Source organism: Oncorhynchus mykiss, chromosome 12 (assembly GCF_057628025.1).
Source record: "Oncorhynchus mykiss isolate SJ-2025 chromosome 12, ASM5762802v1, whole genome shotgun sequence".
Classification (NCBI taxonomy): domain Eukaryota; kingdom Metazoa; phylum Chordata; class Actinopteri; order Salmoniformes; family Salmonidae; genus Oncorhynchus; species Oncorhynchus mykiss.
Genome location: NC_143033.1, coordinates 46,791,523 through 46,815,149, shown reverse-complemented (window position 1 = coordinate 46,815,149; position 23,627 = coordinate 46,791,523). Strand labels below are relative to the sequence as shown.

At 41.7% G+C, this 23,627-nt stretch overlaps 1 protein-coding gene across 1 annotated transcript; it reads left to right on the top strand.

Moving 5' to 3' along the window:
• The first annotated feature begins 8,973 nt into the window (after positions 1-8,973).
• On the top strand, positions 8,974-14,626 carry LOC110537691 (E3 ubiquitin/ISG15 ligase TRIM25-like). The gene is made up of 6 exons (XM_021623924.3): positions 8,974-9,627; positions 9,870-9,950; positions 10,132-10,365; positions 10,654-10,813; positions 12,113-12,274; positions 12,478-14,626. Exons 1-6 carry the CDS (start codon positions 9,052-9,054, stop codon positions 13,014-13,016), a joined length of 1,752 nt encoding a protein of 583 aa, XP_021479599.1. The 5' UTR covers positions 8,974-9,051; the 3' UTR covers positions 13,017-14,626.
• The last annotated feature ends 9,001 nt before the right edge of the window (positions 14,627-23,627 follow it).

Here is a 23,627-nt window from a genome sequence, read left to right as displayed (position 1 = left end):
CGGGGTAGGCCGTCATTGTAAAAAATAATTTGTTCTTAATTGACTTGCCTACATACATACAAGGTAAAACATTTGGCATGATGTGTGTTTTGTCCTATATATTTATTTAATATTTGTATTTTTAATCCCAGCCCCCGTCCCCGCAGGAGGCCATTTGCCTTTTGGTAGGCCGTCATTGTAAATAAGAATTTGTTCTTAACTGACTTGCCTAGTCAAATAAAGGTTCAATAAAAAATGTTTTAAAAAATATATACAGCATTCACATGACAATATATGCTGCATACAGTACCAGGCAAAAGTTTGGAGACACCTAGTCATTCAAGGGTTTTTCTAGAGTTGTACTAGATTTCTACATTGTAGAATAATAGTGAATAAATGAAAACTATGAAATAACACATATGGAATCATGTAGTAAGCAAAAAAGTTTTAAACAAATAAAAATATATATTTGAAAAATCTTCAAAGTAGCCACCCTTTGCCTTGATGACAGTTTTGCACACTCACTATTCTAAAATGAAGAAAATAATACATATATATATATTTTATATATATAAACCCTTGAATGTGTAGGTGTGTCCAAACTTTTGACTGGTACTGTACATACTGTACCTTACTTTGCTCATAATGATGAAATGTTACAAGAATTGTCAGTCTGTGAGAAAAAAGAAGCCTGCACACAGTTTGATCTCAGGGTTGCATGATTATCCCAGAACCAGTACACTTTTTGGATGTGTATATTATTGCCTGGTTTTTAAAGACTGAGATCTATCTAATCCATGGTGTGTGGTGTCAGAGTGGTTTTCAGCACAACTGTGTAAGGGGCCACTGACGAGACAGGGTATAGGGCCCCTTTGGCTCCTATTGTGTGATTGATTTACAGGCACTGGTCAGAGCTATGGATAAGGGGTGCTTAGTCTCTGTAAATACAGGGGCCACAATTACATATTTGTTGTGTTGTGTAATCAACATTACATAAATTACCAAAGCAAATTGAACATCAATTTGTGGAGGAATGCACATTGTTTCGTTGAGGACTTTCATCTGTGTTACTTCATATTCTATCATCATTTTTAGTGTCAGTTGATTAGCTTGAAAAAAAGGAATATTGCCACAGAAGGAGTAGCCTATTGCCAAATCGTCCATTTCACTTTACCCCCTATAACACCTTCTCAACTCAGTATTTGTGTCCATGTGTAACAGTGCCTTTAATATATCAGCAACTCCTCTTAGTTTCTGCCTGTTTTATGTAAGACATCTAGCAACATAGACATGTTACCATTGCACAAAGATTGGCCAAGATCACATTTTCTCATTATTCAAAAGGAACAAATTGTAGCGTCTTCTCCCTGCTACACATCCTTTATGGTGAATACTCTCACCACAACGTCTGCTGACATCAGGCTTTCTCATTCTTGCTCAGTGATCTCATGTGTATACTTAGTGTCGCAGACTTGGCGGAGTCTCTATAAATACAGTGTACTTCTCCTCAGAGGGGAGACATACCGGCATAGCATAGATGAGCATTCTGTCTAACCCCGCCTCCCTCCCACTGCCCAACCCGCAAAGTGCAAAGTCTAGGGCATTCTGCTCAACACACGTCTCTCTGTGTTTCGGCATTCCTCAGTTCAGAAGATTGTTTTCTAATACGCTGTCTAAGCAGGGTTAATTGTGGCAAGTGTATCATGGTGATATCCATCACTCAAAACTGTCTCACCTCTATGTGTGTGGCATACCTTTTAGTGATGGGGGGAAATCGATACAATTACATATCGCAATATTATTTTTGGCCGATATTATATTGCTATTTGACTTCAAGTATCGATTTGTAAAAAAAAATGATATATTTGTTAATGTTAGTTAGCACTAGTCATCTGTACCTACGCCAAAACTCTGGTATTTTTCTTCCTATAGCTTGTTCTTCATCTTCTTTATAAATAGTGAGCCAACATGTTTTCAGCACTTTTATTTCCCTGACTGATCAAAACTAGTTTTCTCTCTTTTGTCTCTCTGCAGCAGACTCTGCAGCAGACATAGTGAGCAATATGTTTGGAACATCAAATTGCAGTATCGAATGCCAATACATATAGAACTGTGAGAATCGCAATATATATCGTACCGGCACCTTGGTATCGTAATCATTTTGTAACTGGAGGTCCCTGGCAATTCCCAGCCATTAAGGGTGGTAGTCGTTCCTCTCACAAAAGCTTAGGTACGATAGAGTGAATAATACCTATGAATCAATCCCACTGTTAAGATTTTGATGCGTTTGCATCTAAAAGCTGTATTGCTATAGTAGGTTACATGGCCTAGGCTGAAATCAAAAAACAGTAGTTCAAAAGAACAAAATATTGGATTATTAATTTACCCAACAATTTTTAGGCAGTCTTGTAAAGGACAACCCTATATCCATTTTACTAGATCTGGTAAAAATTTTGTTGGAGATCTAGCCATATTGTTTTTGCCCCAAAACCACCAAATGAGTCTTTAGCTTCTGTAAGAGGAAACCATGTGGGAGAACTGGATGACCTCTTCTTTGCTCCAGACCCGACAGATGTTAATTCTCTCACCTTCAAACTTAATGAACTGATCGATAAGGTCGAGCAACCTGTAGGTTCCAATTGGAACAATATGTGGCTCACCACCTGGATTCAAATTTTGTTATTTTTTTACATTGGATGAAAGTAGAGACTCAGAGCTACAAAATGGTATATTATACACAGCATTTTTGATGGGTCATGTCAAAGAAATGCTATAACCCTCAGCCATATCCAGTGGTGTAAAAAGTACTAAATTGTCATACTTGAGTAATAGTATAAATCATTTCTAATTCCTTATATTAAACCAGACGGCACGATTGTATTTTTTTTTTAAATAGCCAGGGAACAATGTATTAGTATTAAAAGTAAAAATATAAACCATTTCAACTTCCTTATAATAAGCAAACCAGACGGCACAATTGTATTATTTTTCAATTGATGGATAGCCAGGGGCACACTCCAACACTCAGACATAATTTACAAACGAAGCATGTGTTTAGTGAGTCTGCCAGATCAGAGGCAGTATGGATGACCAAGGATGTTCTCTTGATAAGTGTTTGAATTGGACAGTTTTCCTGTCAAAATGTATGGTAATGTACAGATACCACAAAAAAATAACTTAAGTAGTACTTTCAAGTATTTTTACATCACTGCCCAAATTCCTTCACAACAGTACATTAGCATACTTTATATACTGTTACACATCACATAAGATTACATACACAAATTAAGGCCATGCAACCTAAATTGAAACCTGAGTGAGGTGCACATGTACAGTACATAAACAGATGCATGCGCCATATATTTAAGTTGTGGACACTTGAGACGGTCACATGATATTGTTGCGGTATGTCACAAAATCATGATACGACCACACAAATCAATATTCATTTTATTTATCAATATTTTGCTAAATCTTGCTAAGTGGATGGTCTCTACAGAAGGTGTAAACAGTACAGCCAAATGGTTACTTGCATAGCAGCAATATCAGAAATAGATAGTGTCAATATAAATAAAATATACAGTATGTACAAGAACAATAACGATATCAGTGATATACGAGGTAGTTACAGTGCCTTGCGAAAGTATTCGGCCCCCTTGAACTTTGCGACCTTTTGCCACATTTCAGGCTTCAAACATAAAGATATAAAACTGTATTTTTTGTGAAGAATCAACAACAAGTGGGACACAATCATGAAGTGGAACGACATTTATTGGATATTTCAAACTTTTTTAACAAATCAAAAACTGAAATATTGGGCATGCAAAATTATTCAGCCCCTTTACTTTCAGTGCAGCAAACTCTCTCCAGAAGTTCAGTGAGGATCTCTGAATGATCCAATGTTGACCTAAATGACTAATGATGATAAATACAATCCACCTGTGTGTAATCAAGTCTCCGTATAAATGCACCTGCACTGTGATAGTCTCAGAGGTCCGTCAAATGCGCAGAGAGCATCATGAAGAACAAGGAACACACCAGGCAGGTCCGAGATACTGCTGTGAAGAAGTTTAAAGCCGGATTTGGATACAAAAAGATTTCCCAAGCTTTAAACATCCCAAGGAGCACTGTGCAAGCGATAATATTGAAATGGAAGGAGTATCAGACCACTGCAAATCTACCAAGACCTGGCCGTCCCTCTAAACTTTCAGCTCATACAAGGAGAAGACTGATCAGAGATGCAGCCAAGAGGCCCATGATCACTCTGGATGAACTGCAGAGATCTACAGCTGAGGTGGGAGACTCTGTCCATAGGACAACAATCAGTCGTATATTGCACAAATCTGGCCTTTATGGAAGAGTGGCAAGAAGAAAGCCATTTCTTAAAGATATCCATAAAAAGTGTTGTTTAAAGTTTGCCACAAGCCACCTGGGAGACACCCCAAACATGTGGAAGAAGGTGCTCTGGTCAGATGAAACCAAAATGGAACTTTTTGGCAACAATGCAAAACGTTATGTTTGGCGTAAAAGCAACACAGCTCATCACCCTGAACACACCATCCCACTGTCAAACATGGTGGTGGCAGCATCATGGTTTGGGCCTGCTTTTCTTCAGCAGGGACAGGGAAGATGGTTAAAATTTATGGGAAGATGGATGGAGCCAAATACAGGACCATTCTGGAAGAAAACCTGATGGAGTCTGCAAAAGACCTGAGACTGGGACGGAGATTTGTCTTCCAACAAGACAATGATCCAAAACATAAAGCAAAATCTACAATGGAATGGTTCAAAAATAAGGTGTTAGAATGGCCAAGTCAAAGTCCAGACCTGAATCCAATCGAGAATCTGTGGAAAGAACTGAAAACTGCTGTTCACAAATGCTTTCCATCCAACCTCACTGAGCTCGAGCTGTTTTGCAAGGAGGAAAGGGAAAAAATGTCAGTCTCTCGATGTGCAAAACTGATAGAGACATACCCCAAGCGACTTACAGCTGTAATCGCAGCAAAAGGTGGCGCTACAAAGTATTAACTAAAGGGGGCTGAATAATTTTGCACGCCCAATTTTTCAGTTTTTGAATTGTTAAAAAAGTTTGAAATATCCAATAAATGTCGTTCCACTTCATGATTGTGTCCCACTTGTTTTTGATTCTTCACAAAAAAATACAGTTTTATATCTTTCTGTTTGAAGCCTGAAATGTGGCAAAAGGTCGCAAAGTTCAAGGGGGCCGAATACTTTCGCAAGGCACTGTATATGCATACAATCAGGGGTAAAGTGGCTGAGCAGCAGGATAGAAAAAAATAGCAGCAACGTATGGCGTGTTTGTTAGGAGAGAGTCATGTGAATAGAGGCACTGCAGATAGTGCTGATGACTGGTCCGTCCAAACCACGCATGAAGGGAATCTATATTCAGAGAGCGTTTCTGTCCTGCCCTTGACTTTGGTGCAGGGCATGTGATGTCCATAGCCTCAAAAATATAGTTTGTCCAGTCCAGGTGGTGCTTTTACAGGCAGACCATATATGGGAGGAAGGATGCTAGCGTTGCGCAGCAACTGAAACCTGGTCCCGACTGAATCCGAACACTCCTTGGCGACAACACCACCAGGCGTCAGAGCATTGAAGCTATAAAACAGGGAATAACAAAAACAACAAAAAATCCAAAGACAACACAACCCTGCACAACATCAATTCACCTCCCAAGTTTAGATAAGAATAACCTCATACAAAGAAAATCATTTTTTACCTGAAGTTCTGGTACTGCTTGATCTGTGGCAGCGGCCTGAAGGACAGAGTCAGGTGTTGTTGCCAGACATAGCTTTCCACCAGCACTCTACCATCCTCCAGTACAACCAGCTGTGGGATGTTGACACATGTCACAGTGCTGTCCTTCACAACACCAGCAATCTTAGACAAGGTATTCACTCGGGTCTTTCTGAAGCCCTGTTTCATGAGGCCAAAGCACAAGTCAGGGGCAAACTTGATGTGGCCTGTGATCAAGAAGTGAAGGTCCAGATTGTGGTAGAGCTTGTGCATGGTCCTCCAGGCACAATACCAGAGCACAAACGTATTGTTTTGGCCACTGCAGTTATCACAATTCAGGTCCACATGTGTTTTCCCAACTCCATAGTTGAAGAAATTGTGCATGTAGGCAGCTCTCTTTTTGATGACTGTATGACTGGTGGATTAGAGTCAGGCGTGTTCTACTGATTAATGCTGATAGAAATTCCAGATACAAATACTTCAGCATTATCATACAATAGATGTGAAATGGCATTCCGAGATAACATCACTACACACAGCTCATACAGGTAATGTTAGCTACTGAAGCTAGCCAGCCATCTAACGTCAGCTGGCTAGTTAACAGCAAAGTTTTAACTAGCAATACAAACCGATTGTCATAGCTAGTTAAAGTTAACCAATAAGTTCAATGTTAGCTAGCTACCATTAGGCTATAACTGATCAAAACTAGTTCTCATGCTCCGCAAGGCAATCAAACAAGCTAAGCGTCAGTATAGAGACAAAGTAGAGTCGCAATTCAACGGCTCAGACACAAGAGGTATGTGGCAGGGTCTACAGTCAATCACGGATTACAAAAAGAAAACCAGCCCAGTCACGGACCAGGATGCCTTGCTCCCAGGCAGACTAAATCACTTTTTTGCCAGCTTTGAGGACAATACAGTGCCACTGACACGACCCGCAACCAAAACATGCAGACTCTCCTTCACTGCAGCCGAGGTGAGTAAAACATTTAAACGTGTTAACCCTCGCAAGGCTGCATGCCCAGACGGCATCCCCAGCCGCGCCCTCAGAGCATGCGCAGACCAGCTGGCTGGTGTGTTTACGGACATATTCAATCGATCCCTATCCCAGTCTGCTGTTCCCACATGCTTCAAGAGGGCCACCATTGTTCCTGTTCCCAAGAAAGCTTCCGTCATCATGAAGTGCTTTGAGAGACTAGTCAAGGACCATATCACCTCCACCCTACCTGACACCATAGACCCACTCCAATTTGCTTACCGGCCAAATAGGTCCACAGACGATGCAATCTCAACCACACTGCACACTGCCCTAACCCATCTGGACAAGAGGAATACCTATGTGAGAATGCTGTTCATCGACTATAGCTCAGCATTTAACACCATAGTACCCTCCAAACTCGTCATCAAGCTCGAGACCCTGGGTCTCGACCCCGCCCTGTGCAACTGGGTACTGGACTTCCTGATGGGCCGCCCCCAGGTGGTGAGGGTAGGTAACAACAACATCTCCACCCCGCTGATCCTCAACACTGGGGCCCCACAAGGGTGCGTTCTGAGCCCTCTCCTGTACTACCTGTTCACCCACGACTGCGTGGCCACGCACGCCTCCAACTCAATCATCAAGTTTGCGGACGACACAACAGTGGTAGGCTTGATTGCCAACAACGACGAAACGGCCTACAGGGAGGAGGTGAGGGCCCTCGGTGTGTGGTGTCAGGAAAATAACCTCACACTCAACGTCAACAAAACTGATTGATTGTGGACTTCAGGAAACAGCAGAGGGAACACCCCCCTATCCACATCGATGGAACAGTAGTGGAGAGGGTAGTAAGTTTTAAGTTCCTCGGCGTACACATCACAGACAAACTGAATTGGTCCACCCACACAGACAGCATCGTGAAGAAGGCGCAGCAGCGCCTCTTCAACCTCAGGAGGCTGAAGAAATTTGGCTTGTCACCAAAAGCACTCACAAACGTCTATAGATGCACAATCGAGAGCATCCTGTCGGGCTGTATCACCGCCTGGTACGGCAACTGCTCCGCCCACAACCTTAAGGCTCTCCAGAGGGTAGTGAGGACTGCACAACGCATCACCGGGGGCAAACTACCTACCCTCCAGGACACCTACACCACCCGATGTCACAGGAAGGCCATAAAGATCATCAAGGACAACAACCACCCGAGCCACTGCCTGTTCACCCCGCTATCATCCAGAAGGCGAGGTCAGTACAGGTGCATCAAAGCTGGGACCAAGAGACTGAAAAACAGCTTCTATCTCAAGGCCATCAGACTGTTAAACAGCCACCACTAACATTGAGTGGCTGCTGCCAACACACTGACTCAACTCCAGCCACTTTAATAATTAAAAATTGGATGTAATAAATGAACCACTAGCCACTTTATATAATGTTTACATACCCTACATTACTCATCTCATTTGTATATACTGTACTCTATACCATCTACTGCATCTTGCCTATGCCGTTCGGCCATCGCTCATCCATATATTTTTATGTACATATTCTCATTCATTCCTTCACACTTGTGTGTATAATGTAGTTGTTGTGAAATTGTTAGATTATTTGTTAGAAATTACTGCATGATCGGAACTAGAAGCACAAGTATTTCGCTACACTCGCATTAACATCTGCTAACCATGTGTACGTGACAAATACAATTTAATTTGATTTGATACCTAGCAGTTTAAACCTGGAGCCTTGCGCACGGTTCACAACAACTAGACCGTTGTCATTACACTCATTAAAACCATGATTAATGAGTATTATTAGGGTAGATTTATAGGACTACTGTTCTACCCCTATTGTACACTTTTTTTTACCTTCCAATATTTAATGGATTTAAAAATGTAATACGGCAACTTTCAGGATGAATAACATTGAAAGACATGTATTTAGCGTGCAAGTGAACCTCACTTGCAAAGCCCATTAAGCACCTGCATAAGGTAAGTCTGAATACTAACTACTGAGAAATGTGTCGGAAAGGCGTGCGCAGGAAAGGCGTACTTTCCTAAGTTTGAACGGGGGATACTACATGATCGAGGGATACTAGTGTTTAGTATAGTATTCTACAGTATTCTACAAAATGTAGGCGCCCCTGCACTGGCCGAGGAGAAGATATTCACTATCAAAGAAAATAGCCCCTCATAGAACTATATAGAATCCATCCAACGCCACACCCCTTGCAGGTACAGAGTACACGCACAATCAATTCTCATTTCTATAACCCTAAACACTTCTAGAGAAACGTTAGTGAACTCTGATACTCTGCTGCACTCCATCTCTTAGTGTGTCAGCACCAAAATGGCAACATCCATGGATTCGATCAGTTGTTCGATCTGCCTGGATCCACTGAAGGATCCTGTGGCTATTCCCTGTGGACACAGCTACTGTATGGGTTGTATTAAGGATTACTGGGATCAGGATTACCAGAAGGGTGTCTACAGCTGCCCACAGTGCAGACAGACTTTCATTCCAAGGCCTGTTCTCAACACAAACACTTTGCTGGCTGAATTGGTGGAGAGTCTAAAGAAAACAGGGCTTCAAGCTGCTCCTCTTGCTCACTGTTATGCTGGACCTGGAGATGTGGAGTGTGACGTCTGCACTGGGAGAAAACTCAAAGCCGTCAAGTCCTGTCTGGAGTGTCTGGCCTCTTACTGTGAGACTCACCTTCAACCTCACTATGAATCTCCTACATTTAAGAAGCACAAGCTGGTCAAAGCCTCCACACAGCTACAGGAGAAGATTTGCTCTCGTCATGACAAGCTGCTGGAAATGTACTGCCGTACCGATCAGCAAATTATCTGTTACCTCTGTATGATAGGTGATCATAAAGGCCACGATACAGTGTCAGCTGAATCAGAAAGGGCTGAGAGACAGGTAAGGACATAAACTGTATTATTTACAGAACACTTGAGCAATTAACAAGTCATTTTATGCATGGCAGTAGTATTTGATTTCAAACGTGTTTTTTTAATGGAAACTTTAGTTACACTAACGTGCGTGTGCATACATACACACCTCCATGTGGTATGGGCATTGACTTATCATAAAGTTTGACGTAGACAGACACTTTTGCAAATGGTCTATGGAATGAAAATGGAAGATTTGTTTCTCTACAGAGGCAGCAGGGGGAGAAACAGAGAATCCAGAAGATAGAGAAAGAGATGCAGACAGTTAGACGTTCTGTGAAGTCACTGAAGGTGAGTTTTGACCATTTACATTTATTCACTTAGCAGTGAGTGACTTACAGTAAACTATACTGCAGAGCCAGTGAGAACCCCAGTGAACCCTACTGTGGGGAACCTGCTTATCTGGTGTCCTGGTGAGAACGGAGTAACTGGGCTGGTTCAAATGGAACCCCTCCTCTCTGTGTCTTAACAGCGGTCTGCACAGGCAGCAGTAGAGGAGAGTGAGAAGATCTTTACTGAGCTAATCTGCACCTTTGAGAGAAGGTGTTCTGAGGTGAAGGAGCTGATCAAAGCCCAGGAGAAGGCAGCAGTGAGTCAGGCTGAAGGACTTCTGAAGCAACTGGAGCAGGAGATAGCCAAGCTGAGGAGGAGAGACGCTGAGCTGGAGCAGCTTTCGCACACAGAGGATCACATTCATTTCCTCCAGGTGACATCACTGGTTTCGCTCTCCACAGGAGCAGGTGTCACTGTAGAAAGTGATCGTTTCAGCCATTCCCAATTTGATCCCCTTCCCCTTGGTCCCACTCCTAACCCTTCAATGTTTGCGAGATCTGTACAGTGGAAGCTTCACCACTACACTGCTTATACCTATAAAGACCCTTCAGGAATGCTAACATCAAGGGGTTAGGGCCAATGGGAAGGGATAGGGAGTGATTTGGGAATGGCTGAGCGTCTTCCTCAACAATAATCTATTCCCTGTTTCCTCACTCTGTAGACTTTGCAGTCCCTCTGCGTCTCTCCTGGATCTGAGGCCTTACTGAGCATCACTGTCAACCAACATGTCTCTTTTGAGGATGTGAAGAAATCAGTGTCTGAGCTGAAAAATCAAATAGAAGTTATCTGCTCTGGGGAAATTGCCATGATCTCTGCAAAAAGTAGGTCTAGGTCTTTTTGAAGGACATTGCTAGAAATGAAATGTGCTTCATCCTATCGGAGTTAATCTCACTGACATAGTGATTTCCTTAGGTGATCTAATTTGAACATAGATGAATGTTTATACTCAGTGAAGAACCACTCTCAAGCTGGGATTCAATGCACGGTACATTATAGCGCAGCACACTATAACATACTTTTAAAGGTTATTTACACTTGAGCTGACATTTACCATGAATGCAAGCTCTGCGAACGTAGGGGAAAATGCCTTTAAAAAGGCCTATTGTCTGCTTGGTTGTTCCATGAAAAGAGCACCTTTTGCATCTCTTTGATATTTTAAATAGAAATTGTGCACCACTATTGCATTTTAAAAGCTATTTATATTGAATGAGTTGCCCTTTAGTATAGACAACATGGAGAATTCAATACTGAATACAATCTGAATTTAGTGTGCATAAAAATGTTAACACACTTTAAACCCACTTAACCCTAAAATGTCTACAAGTTTTCACCATCATTGTAAAGCCCAAGCTTTTTTGTTGCTTTGACAAAGTCATTTCTGAAGATTACTATTAATCTATATTTCATGTCATTAGTGATTCATTTAAAAGTTTGTCCTTAATTTTACAGTCAACCTGGTTACGTGAACTGAACTCTCAATTTAATATGGCGAAACTATTCCTTAAAATTTTTTTTTTTTAAAAGTCAAAACAAACATTTAACATCTAATAGTCAAATCATTGTGTAAAAGCTGGTGATCTGGGTCTACTCTTTTTGGCCATTTTCTGGTGTTTTTGTGGTGGAAAATGCAGCGGGTCGAATATAACACGTAAACCCTTTTACCCATAGATAAACGGGCTTTAAATATTTTAACAATTTAAATGCATTTGTGGAGCTTGCATTCAATTGCCACTCCCTGTTGCGCACAACAAGCTTCCTTTCCCCCTAAACAGGATTTATTGCTGATTTAAGATGACATCGTCAACCCTGTTACTTCATTTGGCACTTAATAGGCACTTAGTATAGTAAAAAAAAAAGGATTACCTCTTGACATGGGAAAATGTGTTTTTAATGAAGTTGAAGATATGCTCTTTATGACAGAATGTTACAATTAGGTGAAAAAGGTTTTCTGACGAAGTTACACTTCTCAAAAGGCACCCAATTGGTAGAATCCCCTTAATGTATAGTGCCCTGTGCCTTACATTGAACCCCAGCCTTAGTTTCTTCACCCGTTAACTTCCTGTATGTTTATGTAATGATCAGTGTGGACCAGTGATATTTGATGTTCTTTATCTCCATAGTGACAAAAGTCCAAATTTTTCACCCCGTTGAGCCCTGTAGTCTCACGTCATTCAGCACGCCTCAGTCTGAACTGTTAGTTGGTGAACTAGCGTCATGTAGAAATGATACCACCTTTCAGAAGATAAGGCCTGAACCCAAGACCAGAGAAGAGTTCTTGGAATGTGAGTGTGCATGCATGTGTGCGCGCACACACACACACACACACACACACACACACACACACACACACACACACACACACACACACACACACACACACACACACACACACACACACACACACACACACACACACACACACACACACACACACACACACACACACACACACACACACTTTCACCTACTTTTTCTTTGTCCTCAGATTCCTGCCAGCTCACATTGGATCCCAACACAGCTAATAACTGGCTGTGTCTGTCAGAGGGGAATAGGAAGGTGACGTGGAATCCATGGAGTAATAAGGCCCAGCCTTATCCTGACCATCCAGACAGATTTTCCACCTATGAACAAGTCCTATGTAGAGAGGGTCTGTCTGGAACCTGCTACTGGGAGGTAGAGTGGAGCGCATTCAAGGCTTATATAGCCATCTCATATAAAGGGATTGGCAGAATAGGACGTGGTGATGAGTGTTGGTTTGGAGGGAATGATCAGTCCTGGAGTTTGGTGTGTTGTTCTCTCCTTGGCTGTTATTTCTACCACAATAACAAACGGACTGCCATACATGTGCCCCGCTCTTCCAGAATAGTAGGAGTGTACCTGGACCATAGGGCAGGAACTCTGTCCTTCTACAGCGTCTCTGACACAATGACCCTCCTCCACAGAGTCCAGACCACATTTAATCAGCCCCTCTATCCTGGGTTCTGGATTTATGCTGGATCATCTGTAAAGATACTGAACCAGTGATTAACTTTGTTGAAAATACAGCCATGCTACTGTATATGACATGTTCAACTATCCATGTTGCAAGATTTTAGCATTTTTAAAAGATTTGATCACTCTTCGCAATGTCAGCACGTAGTTCTGATATCTACCCTAATAATCCTCACTAATCATGGGATTGTGGTGACAATGGTCCAGTCCTCGTGAACTGTGCTCAAGGTTTAAACTGCTACATATGGTTTGCGTTCTATAATGATTCAAATAGGCTACATGTCCCAAATGATTGAACATCTTGTAATACGTTAGCCTTAGAAGATGCCCTATTGCTAGCGATCCTCAGGAACAACCACACGAATGTGACAGAGGAAAGAAAGTTAAACTAACAATGCAATGGAATGATTCAAAATGTAAGGAAATTAACACTAAAGTCAATGAGAGTTATAAATGTATGTGGGTCTAACTGGCGGTGATGTCCTATAGTGGCTAATATTTAACACGATTCAAATTGTAAAGAACACTGTGAAAAGTCCGGGCATATAATTAAAACATTCTAGAGATCCTAAATCAATTGATTTGGCGCTGTAGTGTCATTTGCACATGGCTACAGAAGGCTATAGTTTGGGTCTCCAAATTGCATACCATTATTAGACCAGTATTTCATAAATGTCACTGTGGAAAAGGTGATTTGTTGATATGCTTCAGTTTGCTGCCGTATTACTTGTTTCACATTTGTCTCCAGGGATCACAAGGTAAAATAGGTCTAAAACAATTGTAATTTATGTTTACAATTCCCTTATCGAAACCGCTCACTCACTTATTTACTCTTATCAATAGCTCCTATCAATTTGTAAATGACAGTGAATGGAGAATGGTGTTATTTCTATCAGAAAACAAATAAATGAGATGTTCCACTTGGAACTGACAGGTTGCTCAACCTTATTCATAATTTCATCACGCGTAAAGGTGGTGGAAGTATGAGTGCATTAAGTCAATTAATCTGTAGACACACCTCCGCCACAGCTTTATTTGTTTTTAAATCTCCACCCCAAACGAATAGCGGGTGAATGGCATGCTTTTCTCATGCTTAAGTTCAAGGTCCGTATACACGTAGAGAGAAAAGAGCATAAAAAAGGGAATTATTTTCCATTTACACCGCTTAACTTGGGTAGGAATTCCCCCTTGGTGAATAGAATCCTAGAATCCTATTGACTCTTGGAACTATGACGACCCAGTCCTATGGTTCCAGTTTACTATGGAACTAATCCTGACTATCACAGATATGATGGATTTTCACTGAGGTCTAGCTTAAATTTCACGTTTTATTTCAGTCTAAAAAAAGACTTCATGAGAATTGATTACATTGTTGATTGTAATATTTTGGTTTTAGACAAACAGATAAATAGACATACAGAGGGATGAGTTTCTACACAAAAATATAGTGTTGTGTGTGTGTGTTAGTTAGACAAGTATTGCTGTTCTTTGTCTGTGACCAAATCTATATTCATTTTTTTTATTTGAGGGGGGACTACATACAGAAATTCATATAATTTAATAGTTAGCTTGCATCACAGAACCAAAAAAGTAACAATACATTTAGTATGTAAAAAATAAAATAAAAAATAATTGTGCCTCCACCCTTTCTGAATGGCTGTGTTAATCATTTCATGTAACAGTGAAACTAATTGGTTAATTGATCTCAGTAGCAGTACTGTCCCAACCAGGTGATTTGCTTTTCTCCAATGCCCTTTTAAGTTCATGGAGAGAGCTTTGGGCTCCCATATCTTTAAAAAAGGACTCAGTCTGGCTTGGTGTTGATTTATACTCAGAGGTGTACAATTCTTTATAGAAGCAGAATAATCTTTGGTTGATTAATTTGGGTTCTGATAGTAATTTACCTGACACAGATTCAATAGCTGCAATATCCACTAACCAATCATTACGTCGAAGCATGTTAGCTATTAGATGACTGGGTCGATTACCATGAAAGTAATGGTTGAGTCTAACTCGATGGTTGGCTAATTCTGCTCTCTGTCTAATCAATATATTTAGTTCTGTCAGAGAGTAGTCACTACCTGAAAAAAGTGTTTGTTTACATCGTTAACAACTTTTCCAATTATGATATCTTCTTTAATTGTGATTTATTCAGTCCGGAAGCAAATACATTTGCATTGTTTTTAATGATAGCTTTGATGGTGTCCCATAAAGTCAAAGGATGATAGACTGAGTTTTTGTTAATCATTATGAATGAATTCAATTCAGTTTTAAATTGGTCACAGAAATTAGGATTTTGTAGTAAGGAAACATTAAAGTGCCATCTTGTGGCTCTTTTAGCAGATTCTGAAATGTGTGTCTGTCTGTAAGCATGATGATCACAAGGGGGGCTGGGGAAGGGGAAAGGGGGGGGGGGGCGCCGCGCTGCGCCACCGTCCTGTTCAAGTGCGCACAACAGGACAAGGTGAGTCTAAAAATGTCTTCTATGCTGCTGCATATATGATGTAATATGACAGGGAGATAAAGTTGAAGTCGGAAGTTTACAGACACTTAGGTTGGAATCATTAAACTTGTTTTTCAACCACTCCACGAATTTCTTGTTAACAAACTATAGTTTTGGCAAGTCGGTTAGAACATCTACTTTGTGCATGACACGTAATTTTTCCAACAAATGTTTACACAGATTAATTCACTTATAATTCACTGTATCACAATTCCAGTGGGTCAGAAGTTTACATACACTAAGTTGACTGTGCCTTTAAACAGCTTGGAAAATTACCTACCTTCTTACTCAGTGCATCTTTGCTTGACATCATGGGAAAACCAAAAGAAATCAGCCAAAACCTCAAAAAAAATTATAGACCTCCAAAATTCTGGTTCATCATTGGGAGCAATTTCCAAAAGCCTGAAGGTACTACGTTCATCTGTACAAACAATAGTACGCAACTATAAACACCATGGGACAACGCAACTGTCAAACCTCTCAGGAAAGAGACGCGTTCTGTCTCCTAAAGATGAACATACTTTGGTGCGAAAGGTGCAAATCAATCCCAGAACAACAGCAAAGGACCTTGTGAAGATGCTGGAGGAAACAGGTACAAAAGTATCTATCTCCACAGTAAAAGGAGTCCTATATCGACATAACCTGACAGGCCGCTAAGCAAGGAAGAAGCCACTGCTCCAAAACCACCATAAAAAAGCCAGACTACGGTTTGCAACTGCACATGGGGACAAAGATTGTACTTTTTGGAGAAATGTTCTCTGGTCTGATGTAACAAAAATAGAACTGTTTGGCCATAATGACCATTGTTATGTTTGGAGGAAAAAGGGGGAGGCTTACAAGCCGAAGAACACCATCCCAACTGTGAAGCACAGGGGTGGCAGCATCATGTTGTGGGGGTGCTTTGCTGCAGGAGGGACTGGTGCATTTCACAAAATAGATGGCATCGGAGAAGGAAAATTATGTGGATATATTGAAGTAACATCTCAAGACATCAGTCAGGAAGTTAAAGCTTGGTGGCAAATGGGTCTTCCAAATGGACAATGACTCCAAGCATAGTTCCAAAGTTGTGGCAAAATGGCTTAAGGACAAGAAAGTCAAGGTATTGGAGTGGCCATCACAATGCCCTGACCTCAATCCTATAGAAAATATGTGGGCAGAACTGAAAAAGCGTGTGCGAGCAAGGAAGCCTACAAACCTGACTCAGTTACATCAGCTCTGTCAGGAGGAATGGGCTAAAATTCACCCAACTTATTGTGGGAAGCTTGTGGAAGGCTACCCGAAACATTTGACCCAAGTTAAACAATTTAAAGGCAATGCTACCAAATACTAATTGAGTGTATGTAAACTTCTGACCCACTGGGAATGTGATGAAAGAAATAAAAGCTGAAATAAATCACTCTCTACACTATTATTCTGACATTTCACATTCTTAAAATAAAGTGGTGATCCTAACTGAACTAAAACAGGAAATATTTACTAGGATTAAGTGTCAGGAATTGTGAAAAACTGAGTTTAAATGTATTTGGCTAAGGTGTATGTAAACTTACGACTTCAACTGTACATAGTGGGATCATGATGCTTGTCCTGGGTCATGGTCTTGAGGCACTAAATGGAATAAATTTATTTTTAAACTTGCAATTTTACTTTTAAGTTGAGAGAATTCTCAAAATATGGGAATGTGATAGAAAAATGACATTTACATGGTTTGTTTGATATTAATAGTTAGCAATTAATACTTAACAAACAGGACATTTCTGTTTTGTTTAATTCTGGTCACCAGCATCCAAAAGACCACGAAAGCTGGGCACTAGTGTCCAAAACACAAGCTGGTCACCAGCGAAAACACAAGCAAGAATGGTCACCAGCGAGAACACAACAAAGGCTGGTCACCAGCGAAAACACAACAAAGGCTGGTCACCAGCGAAAACACAACAAAGGCTGGTTAACAGTGAAAACACAACGAATGCTGGTCACCAGTGTCCAAAACACAATGAAGGCTGGTCACCAACTTCCAAAACACTAAAAAGGCTGGTCAGCTGCTTCCAAAACACAAAAAAGGCTGGTCAGCAGCTTCCAAAACACAACGAAGGCTGGCCACCAGCATCCAAAACACAACAAAGCCTAGACACCAGCAAAACACAACAAAGGCTGGTCACCAGCGAAAACACAACAAAGGCTGGTTACCAGTGAAAACACAACGAATGCTGGTCACCAGTGTCCAAAACACAATGAAGGCTGGTCACCAACTTCCAAAACACTAAAAAGGCTGGTCAGCTGCTTCCAAAACACAAAAAAGGCTGGTCAGCAGCTTCCAAAACACAACGAAGGCTGGCCACCAGCATCCAAAACACAACAAAGCCTAGACACCAGCGAAAACACAACGAAGGCTAGACACCAGCGAAAACACAAGCAAGGCTGGCCACCAGCGAAAAGACAAGCAAGGCTGGCCACCAGCAAAAACACAACAAAGACTAGACACCAGCAAAAACACAAGCAAGGCTGGTCACCAGCGAGAACACAACTAAGTCTTGTCACAGGCGAGAACACAACCAAGGCTGGTCACCAGTGTCCAAAACACAACAAAAGCTGGTCACCAGTGTCCAAAAGACAACAAAAGCTGCTCACCAGTGTCTAAAACACAACAAAAGCTGCTCACCAGTATACAAAACACAACAAAAGCTGCTCACCAATGTACAAAACACAACAAATGCTGGTCACCAATGTCCAAAACACAATAAAGACTGGTCACCAATGTCCAAAACACAATAAAGACTGGTCACCAATGTCCAAAACACAAGCAAGCCTGGTCACCAGTGTCCACAACACAAAGAAGCCTGGTCACCAATGTCCAAAACACAACGAAAGCTGCTCACCAGTGTCCAAAACACAACGAAGGCTGGTCACCAGTGTCCAAAACACAACGAAGGCTGGTCACCAGCGTCCAAAACACAACAAGGCCGGTCACCAGCATCCAAAACAAGGAAGCCTGGTCACCAGTGTCCAAAACACAACAAAAGCTGCTCACTAATGTACAAAACACAATGAAGGCTGGTCACCAATGTCCATAACACAACAAAGGCTGGTCACCAGTGTCGAAAACAAAAGGAAGCCTCGTCACCAGCATCCAAAACACAACAAAGGCTGGCCACCAGCATCCAAAACACAACAAAGCCTGGCCACCAGCGAAAACAGAACGAAGTCTGGCCACCTGCGAAAACACAACGAAGGCTGGCCACCTGCGAAAACACAACCAAGGCTGGCCACCTGCGAAAACACAACTAAGGCTGGTCACCAATGTCCAAAAAACAACAAAGACTGGTGACCAGTGTCCAGAACACAATGAAAACACAACAAAAGCTGGTCACAAGTATACAAAACACAATGGAGGCTGGTCACCAGTGTCCAAAACACAACGAAGGCTGGATACCAGCATCCAAAACATAAAAGGCTGGACACCAGCAAAAGAACAACAAAGGCTGGACACCAGCAAAAACACAACAAAGGCTGGACACCAGCAAAAACACAAGCAAGGCTGGAAACCAGCACAAACACAAGCAAGGCTGGACACCAGCAAAAACACAAGCAAGGCTGGACACCAGCAAAAACACAAGCAAGGCTGGACACCAGCAAAAACACAAGCAAGGCTGGACACCAGCAAAAACACAAGCAAGGCTGGTCACCAGCAAAAACACAAGCAAGGCTGGTCACCAGCAAAAACACAAGCAAGGCTGGTTGGCAGCAAAAACACAAGCAAGGCTGGTTGGCAGCAAACACACAAGCAAGGCTGGTTGGCAGCAAAAACACAAGCAAGGCTGGTTGGCAGCAAAAACACAAGCAAGGCTGGTTGGCAGCAAAAACACAAGCAAGGCTGGTTGGCAGCAAAAACACAAGCAAGGCTGGTTGGAAGCGAGAACACAAGCAAGGCTGGTTACCAGAGAGAACACAAGCAAGGCTGGTTACCAGAGAGAACACAAGCAAGGCTTGTCACCAGCGAGAACACAACCAAGGTTTGTCACCAGTAGAGGTCGACCGATTAATCGGAATGGCCGATTAATTAGGGTCGATTTCAAGTTTTCATAACAATCGGAAATCGGTAATTTTGGACGCAGATTTTAATTGAATCTTTCTTACCTGGGAATATAACTAGGGAAGTCAGTTAAGAACACATTCTTATTTTCAATGACGGCCTAAACCGGTGGTTTAACTGCCTTGTTCAGGGACAGAATGACAGATTTTTACCTTGTCAGCACAGGGATTCAATCTTGCAAACTTGCGGTTAACTAGTCCAACTCTCTAACCACCTGCCTCATGAGGAGCCCGCCTGTTACGCGAATGCAGTAAGAAGCCAAGGTAAGTTGCTAGCTAGCATTAAACTTAATCAATCATAATCACTAGTTATCACACATGGTTGATGATATTGCTAGTTTATCTAGCGTGTCCTGCGTTGCATATAATCGATGCAGTGCGCATTCACGAAAAAGGACTGTCGTTGCTCCAACGTGTACCTAACCATAAACACCAATGTCTTTCTTAAAATCAATACACAGAAGTATATATTTTTAAACCTGCATACTTAGCTAAAAGAAATCCAGGTTAGCAGGCAATATTAACCAGGTGAAATTGTGTCACTTCTCTTGCGTTCATTGCACGCAGAGTCAGGGGATATGCAACAGTTTGGGCCGCCTGGCTCATTGCGAACTAATTTGCCAGAATTTTACGTAATTATGACATAACATTGAAGTTTGTGCAATGTAACAGGAATATTTAGACTGATGGATGCCACCCGTTAGATGAAATACGAAACGGTTCCGTATTTCACTGAAAGAATAAACGTCTTGTTTTCGAGATGATCATTTCCAGATTCAACCATATTAATTGACCTAAGGCATGCATTTCTGTGTGTTATGTTATAATTAAGTATATGATTTGATAGAGCAGTCTGACTGAGCGATGGTAGGCACCAGCAGGCTCATAAGCATTCATTCAAACAGCACTTTCGTGCATTTTGCCAGCAGCTCTGCTGTTTATGACTTCAAGCCTATCAACTCCCGAGATTAGGCTGGTGTAACGATGTGATGTGAAATGGCTAGCTAGTTAGCGGGGTGCGCGCTAATAGCGTTTCAAACATCACTCGCTCTGAGACTTGGAGTAGTTGTTCCGCTTGCTCTTCATGGGTAACGCTGCTTCGAGGGTGTCTGTTGTCGCTGTGTTCCTGGTTCGAGCCCAGGAAGGAGCGAGGAGAGGTACGGAAGCTATACTGTTACACAATACTAAAGTGCCTATAAGAACATCCAATAGTCAAAAGGTATATGAAATATGGCCTCCCGAGTGGCGCAGTGGTTAAGGGCGCCAGCTGTGCCACCAAAGACTCTGGGTTCGCGCCCAGGCTCTGTCGTAACCGGCCGCGATCGGGAGGTCCGTGGGGCGACGCACAATTGTCGTCCGGGTTAGGGAGTCTTCAATATTCCCAGGTAAGAAGTTTTAGGTTGTAGTTATTATAGGAGTAATAGGACTATTTCTCTCTCTACCATTTGTATTTCATATACTTTTTTTTTTTGTTTGAATTTTGCCCCTTTTTCTCCCCAATTTCGTGGTATCCAATTGTTAGTAGCTACTATATTGTCTCATCGCTACAACTCCTGTACGGGCTCGGGAGAGATGAAGGTTGATAGTCAAAAACGGAAATATCACATTTACATAAGTATTCAGACCTTTTAATCAGTACTTTGTTGAATCACCTTTGGCAGCGATTACAGCCTCGAGTCTTCTTTGGTATGACGCGACAAGTTTGGCACACCTGCATTTCTGGGGCTCTCGAGTGCCAAAAATCAAATCTCATTTAATGGTCACATACACATGGTTAGCAGATGTTACAGTGAGTGTAGCGAAATGCTTGTGCTTCTAGTTCCGACAATGCAGCAATATCTGACATGTAATCTAACAATTCTAGATGTACATACCTCAGTCAGTCAGTTAGGAGCTAACCTCTCCCACCTGTTGATATGCTGCAGATCCAGTGAGGGGGATGGAATACCACAACCTGTATGAAACCTGAGAGGGAGCGATCCACTACCAGCGCTTTAAATAATCACCCATTTACTCTGCAGTTGCCAAGGTACCGTTTCTACAGTGAAGTAGGCTTTCCACTGACCCTGTCACATCTTCCACTCCTTTCAGGAAACCATGAATTGGGATCATAGTGGTAGAATCTCAATATTCTCTTGATTCCTCGCATCCTCTCTCCTTGCCTCCAATGCAGTTTGAGTCTAGGAAAGAGGATGTGAGGAATAAAGGAAATACTGTTGAGATGCATCCATGGTGGTAGAACAGAATGAAACATTGAACTGTGCATGCGTTTACCTTTGATGGCCTGATTTGGTAATGCCTACTCAATGGGTTACATCAGATGTGAATGGTGTTCATCAGGTGTTTCCACATTGAGTTCAAACCACGTTCATTCATCACTAATATCAATAATAAAGTGGGCTTGTTCTGATTAACTAATAGTTCACCTGGGGTCGAGGAAACGAAAGATCCAGATGGTGTTAAAAGTACAGTGCCTTGCGAAAGTATTCGGCCCCCTTGAACTTTGCGACCTTTTGCCACATTTCAGGCTTCAAACATAAAGATATAAAACTGTGAAAAAAATTGTGAAGAATCAACAACAAGTGGGACACAATCATGAAGTGGAACGACATTTATTGGATATTTCAAACTTTTTTAACAAATCAAAAACTGAAAAATTGGGCGTGCAAAATTATTCAGCCCCTTTACTTTCAGTGCAGCAAACTCTCTCCAGAAGTTCAGTGAGGATCTCTGAATGATCCAATGTTGACCTAAATGACTAATGATGATAAATACAATCCACCTGTGTGTAATCAAGTCTCCGTATAAATGCACCTGCACTGTGATAGTCTCAGAGGTCCGTTAAAAGCGCAGAGAGCATCATGAAGAACAAGGAACACACCAGGCAGGTCCGAGATACTGTTGTGAAGAAGTTTAAAGCCGGATTTGGATACAAAAAGATTTCCCAAGCTTTAAACATCCCAAGGAGCACTGTGCAAGCGATAATATTGAAATGGAAGGAGTATCAGACCACTGCAAATCTACCAAGACCTGGCCGTCCCTCTAAACTTTCAGCTCATACAAGGAGAAGACTGATCAGAGATGCAGCCAAGAGGCCCATGATCACTCTGGATGAACTGCAGAGATCTACAGCTGAGGTGGGAGACTCTGTCCATAGGACAACAATCAGTCGTATATTGCACAAATCTGGCCTTTATGGAAGAGTGGCAAGAAGAAAGCCATTTCTTAAAGATATCCATAAAAAGTGTCGTTTAAAGTTTGCCACAAGCCACCTGGGAGACACACCAAACATGTGGAAGAAGGTGGTCTGGTCAGATGAAACCAAAATTGAACTTTTTGGCAACAATGCAAAACGTTATGTTTGGCGTAAAAGCAACACAGCTCATCACCCTGAACACACCATCCCCACTGTCAAACATGGTGGTGGCAGCATCATGGTTTGGGCCTGCTTTTCTTCAGCAGGGACAGGGAAGATGGTTAAAATTTATGGGAAGATGGATGGAGCCAAATACAGGACCATTCTGGAAGAAAACCTGATGGAGTCTGCAAAAGACCTGAGACTGGGACGGAGATTTGTCTTCCAACAAGACAATGATCCAAAACATAAAGCAAAATCTACAATGGAATGGTTCAAAAATAAACATATCCAGGTGTTAGAATGGCCAAGTCAAAGTCCAGACCTGAATCCAATCGAGAATCTGTGGAAAGAACTGAAAACTGCTGTTCACAAATGCTCTCCATCCAACCTCACTGAGCTCGAGCTGTTTTGCAAGGAGGAATGGGAAAAAATGTCAGTCTCTCGATGTGCAAAACTGATAGAGACATACCCCAAGCGACTTACAGCTGTAATCGCAGCAAACGGTGGCGCTACAAAGTATTAACTTAAGGGGGCTGAATAATTTTGCACGCCCAATTTTTCAGTTTTTGATTTGTTAAAAAAGTTTGAAATATCCAATAAATGTCGTTCCACTTCATGATTGTGTCCCACTTGTTGTTGATTCTTCACAAAAAAAATACAGTTTTATATCTTTATGTTTGAAGCCTGAAATGTGGCA

Bases quoted from the DNA above. Each gene is read 5' to 3' on its own strand.
- LOC110537691 (XM_021623924.3), top strand. From the start codon at position 9,052: ATGGCAACATCCATGGATTCGATCAGTTGTTCGATCTGCCTGGATCCA. The intron at 9,628-9,869 runs GTAAGGACATAA...GTTTCTCTACAG, and splicing joins CAGAAAGGGCTGAGAGACAG to AGGCAGCAGGGGGAGAAACA. The intron at 12,275-12,477 runs GTGAGTGTGCAT...CTTTGTCCTCAG, and splicing joins CAGAGAAGAGTTCTTGGAAT to ATTCCTGCCAGCTCACATTG.